Raw genomic sequence first — 4,137 nt, forward strand, 5'->3', positions numbered from 1 at the left:
CCCGGTGTCCCTATGTCCCGGTGTCCCCTATGTCCCGGTGTCCCCTATGTCCCCGCCTCCCGGTGTCCCCCGTGTCCCGGTGTCCCCTGCATCCCAGTGTCCTCTGCACCCCGGTGTCCCCTGCAGCCCGGTGTCCCCCGGTGTCCCGCATGTCCTGGTGTCCCCTGCATCCCAGTGTCCCATGACCCATCCGTGTCCCGGTGTCCCAGTCTTCCCTGCATTGCAGTGTTCCCTGTGACCTGGTGTCCCCTGCATCTCAGTGTCCTCTGCACCCCGGTGTCCCCTGCAGCCCGGTGTCCTGGGACCACCCTGCGTCCCAGTGTCCCCGGGGTCCCAATCTTCCCTGCATTCCGATATCCCCTGTGTCCTCATGTCCCCTACATCCCGGTGTCCTGGGACACCCTGCGTTCTGGTGTCCTTGGTGTCCCCTGTATCCCCTTCATCCCGGTGGCCTCTGCATCCCAGTGGTCTCTGGATCCCAGTGTCCTCTGTGACTCGGGTTCCCATGCATCCTGGTGTCCTGGGACACTCTGCATTCTGGTGTCCCTTGTGTCCCCATGTCCTCAGTGTCCCAGTGTCCCCTGCATTCTGGAACGCAGCATTGCTGAGTATCTTCCAGTATCCAGCATCCCTTGGCATCCCTGCATTCCTGCATCTCCCAGCATCCCGGGGCATCCCATATCCTTGAGTATTACTGTGCATCCCAGAATCCCTGAGCATCCCTGTCTATCTCTAGGCATGTTGGTGTCCCTCCCTTTCCATGCTCCCTTTCATGCCTGCACATCCCATCATCCCGGTATTCCCAGACCATTCCCAGACCATGAGCATCCCAATACCCTGGAGCATCCTGGAGCCCTGGGCATCCTGCCACCGCCTGCACTCCTGCCATCCCGCAGGTCCACAGGACACAGGGGTCCGGCCTCTGTGGGCATCCCTGCGCATCCGCAGGCATCCCTGCATCCTGCTGCATCTCCTGGACACCCCTGGGCACCCCTGCATCCCACTGCCTCCCGGCATCTCCTGGGCATCGCCGCACTCCTGGCTTCGTCCCCACAGCCCTTGGGGCAGTCCCCTCTGTCCCCCCGGACACGGAGCTGCCACCCGCGTGTCGGAAACGTTCGTCTTTATTGCGCTGCCGGGGACATGCGGCTCCTCCCCGGCCCGGCCTAGAAAACGCTGAAAACCGTAAAAAGGAGAGTCCAAAACGGGGGCTGGGGCTCGGCGCTGAACCAAATGGTGCCGAAATGTCCCGTGGGGCTGCCAAGGTCTGTGCGCGGTGTCCCGGCATTGATCCCGGCGCCGTGGGGAGAATCCCTGTGCGGGGGTGGCAGCGGGGACCCTGCTCCGGTGGCGCCGGGTGCCCCACGTGCGGAGCCAGCTCCCGGGCACGCGGCCGGGCGCCCCGCGGGTTCTCCGTGCGCTCATGTCCGTATGGGCACCACCTTGCCCGCGGTCCCGGGGGACACGGCGGTGCCGGGGGGTCTGCAGTGCCCCGGCCCCTCCGGCGGCACCGGCACACACAGACAGGCCACGGTGGCACTTTAAAAAACCACACCTGTATTTGGCATTTCCCGGCGCTGCTCTCTCGCTGGGGTCGGGGGGGGTAAAGATTTTGGAGGGGGGGGTCTATAAAAGCGATACGAAGCTCCAGTTTGCCCGGTATCCGTAAGGCCACGTGGGAGGTGGGGGCGGGAGGGCCGGGGGCTCCCCCTGGTCCGTGCCCCCCTCACAGCTCCATGTCGGTGCTGCCGGACGACGTCTTGAGCGGGACCGAGTCGAAGCCGTCCGCCGTCCTCTGAGAGAGCGAGACGCACCCGGCTGGGGCTTCTCGGGTGGCTACTCCGAGGTTGTGCTCGGCCTCCGGCGCAAGCACACGGAGGGGCCGGGGCGCCCGCCGGGCTGGGCAGCGCGAGGCGGCCGTGGCCTGCRCCTACCTTGGACGTGAACGACTTGATCTTGCCGAAAAGAGACTTCTTGCTGGTGAAGAGGAGGTCGTCCTCGGCGTCCTCCCCCTCCATGATGGCGCAGCTGTCCGCGGCGGGCAGCTCGCTCTCCTTGGCYGTGGAGCTCATCACCAGCTTGGAGTATTTGTACTCCAGCCTGTGGGACGGGCACCGGGGGTGACCCCTGGCATGGGGACAGGGGCGAGCGGCGGCGGGGAGCGTCCCCGGGGCGCGCGCGGGCCCCTACTCGCCTCCGGTTCTTCTTCCAGAAGTAGCAGGCGAGCGTGGCGAGCAGCACGGCGGCGCCCGTGCCCGCCGAGATGCCCACCTTGAGCCAGAAGTCGAGGCTCTTGCAGACGCGGAGCTGCTGGCGGGGCAGGGCGCTGCCGCCGCGGCACAGCCGGGGCTCGCGCCACACGAACGTGGTCCTCTGCGGGCACGGCGGGCTCAGCGGCGGGCACGGCGCGCGCGCGCGGGYGGGCGTCCCGCGCCGCCCTACCTGCACGCCGCCGAGGCAGGCGCCCACGATGGCGCGGTAGTCGGCGGCGGAGCAGAGCGGACAGGCCTCGGCCGTCTCCCAGAGGAAGTGGAAGGTGCAGCCGTCGCAGGTGCCGTCGGGGCATTTGCTGCGGGAGAAGCGCTTGGCCGGACCCCCCTCCCAAAGCCCTCCACGGGGGCGCGGGGCACTGACCGGGCACGGATGGTGCCAAGGGGGATGCGGGGAGCAGGGACGGGGGATGCCTCTGTCCCTGGATGGCACCCAAGCCATCGCGGCGCTGTGCCCGCGCGGAGCCGGCGCCCTGTCCCTACCTGGGCACGGCCAGCGCGCCGGCGCCCGCGCGCAGCGGGTTGCAGCGCAGGCGCACGGCGGTGGCCCGGCCCGAGCCACACGACTGCGTCACCTCGGTGGCCCTGCGAGCAGGGGACAGCGGCAGGTGGCGGCGGGGGGGCCGGAGGATGCTGCCCCCCCCGGGACGCCCGTGCCCACCGGTAGAAGAAGACGACGTCGGGCAGCTCGGCGCTGGCGGCGGCGGGGAAGTCCTCGGGGGGGGCCACGATGCCATCGAGCGCGGGGCCGGCGGTGACGCCTGCGGGCAGCGCGGCGCCGTGGGGTCCCTGCGCGCACGGCCATGGGCACACGGGCCGGGGGGGCCACGGCGGGGCGGGGGGCACCGCTCACCCACGAGGCGGTCAGCCAGGCTGACGGGCTGCGAGGACACGGCGCCCTTGCGGCCCCGCACGTCGGAGGGCACCACGATGGCCTGGCACGCGTAGGCCGTGACGGCGCGCGGGGACGGGCCRCCCGCCCGCGGCTCCGTCACGTTGTCGGCGCACGAGGCCGCCCCCCGGCCCTGGCGCGGGGACGGGGTGCGGGGGTGATGCCGGGCCGGGCACTCGCGTCCCCAGCCGCCGCCGCCGCGTGCCCGCGCTCACGTGGTGGCCGCAGAGGCTGATGTTGAAGAGGTGGAAGTACTTGAGGCCCTTGGCGGTGAAGCTGGGCGCGCTGGCGAAGGCGCGCGGCGCCGCGAGCGCCGACAGGTCGTAGCGCAGCGGGCGGCCGCGCGGCGCCAGCACCGGGCTGCAGTCGCTGTAGCACAGGGAGCGCGCCTGGGGACGGCCGCGCCGCGTCACCCCGGGGTGCCCGCGCCGCCCACAAGGACGGATGGGGCACCCGTGCACGCCCTGGTGTCACCTCTATRGTGGGGGAGTGCGAGGGGGCATCGCCTCTCTGCAGGGGGGTGGTGGCACCCATGGGAGGTGGTTGAGGTGACAAGTGTCACCACCCGCTGGGACCACCCAGAGGAGCTGGCATCACCCTCTGGGGCTCATGGTGTCACCCCTTGGCATGGCCAAGAGCACTGATGTCACCTCCTTGGCATGGCCAAGGAGAAGCTGGCACCAACCGTTGTGGTCTGGATGGTGCCACCTTTGGGGATGGCCAAGGGCACTGGTGCCACCCCTCTAGGAGGGGTGGCACCCCCTTGCAGACGGCTGTAGGAGGCTGGTGTGACCCCGTTGGGGCTGGGTGGTGTCATCCCTGTGGCACGGCCATGCGGACAGAAGGACAGGGTGTCACCCCCTTGGGGACCCCTGAGGGTCCTGGCATCACCCTCTGCAACCGCATCGTGTCACCCACGAGGGATGACCAGGTGGCACTGCCMTCCCCCCGACTGTGCCACAGACCAGGACAGCC

The 4,137-nt window shown here is 69.9% G+C and overlaps 1 protein-coding gene across 1 annotated transcript in view; it reads right to left on the reverse strand.

The window, feature by feature from the left end:
* Positions 1-1,697: 1,697 nt before the first annotated feature.
* The window catches only part of KIAA1324 (KIAA1324 ortholog), a 6,034-nt gene continuing 3,594 nt past the window's right edge, over positions 1,698-4,137 (reverse strand). Inside the window, exons 13-20 of the mRNA XM_026036076.1 lie at positions 3,378-3,551; positions 3,124-3,295; positions 2,932-3,031; positions 2,754-2,855; positions 2,443-2,569; positions 2,195-2,373; positions 1,935-2,100; positions 1,698-1,795 (exon numbers count right to left, since the gene is read on the reverse strand). Coding sequence (XP_025891861.1) covers positions 1,727-1,795; positions 1,935-2,100; positions 2,195-2,373; positions 2,443-2,569; positions 2,754-2,855; positions 2,932-3,031; positions 3,124-3,295; positions 3,378-3,551 — 1,089 coding nt within the window. The 3' untranslated portion in view covers positions 1,698-1,726. The remainder of the gene's footprint in view (positions 1,796-1,934; positions 2,101-2,194; positions 2,374-2,442; positions 2,570-2,753; positions 2,856-2,931; positions 3,032-3,123; positions 3,296-3,377; positions 3,552-4,137) is intronic.

This window comes from Nothoprocta perdicaria, unplaced genomic scaffold, assembly GCF_003342845.1.
Source record: "Nothoprocta perdicaria isolate Ctin4 unplaced genomic scaffold, notPer1 scaffold_170, whole genome shotgun sequence".
Lineage (NCBI taxonomy): Eukaryota > Metazoa > Chordata > Aves > Tinamiformes > Tinamidae > Nothoprocta > Nothoprocta perdicaria.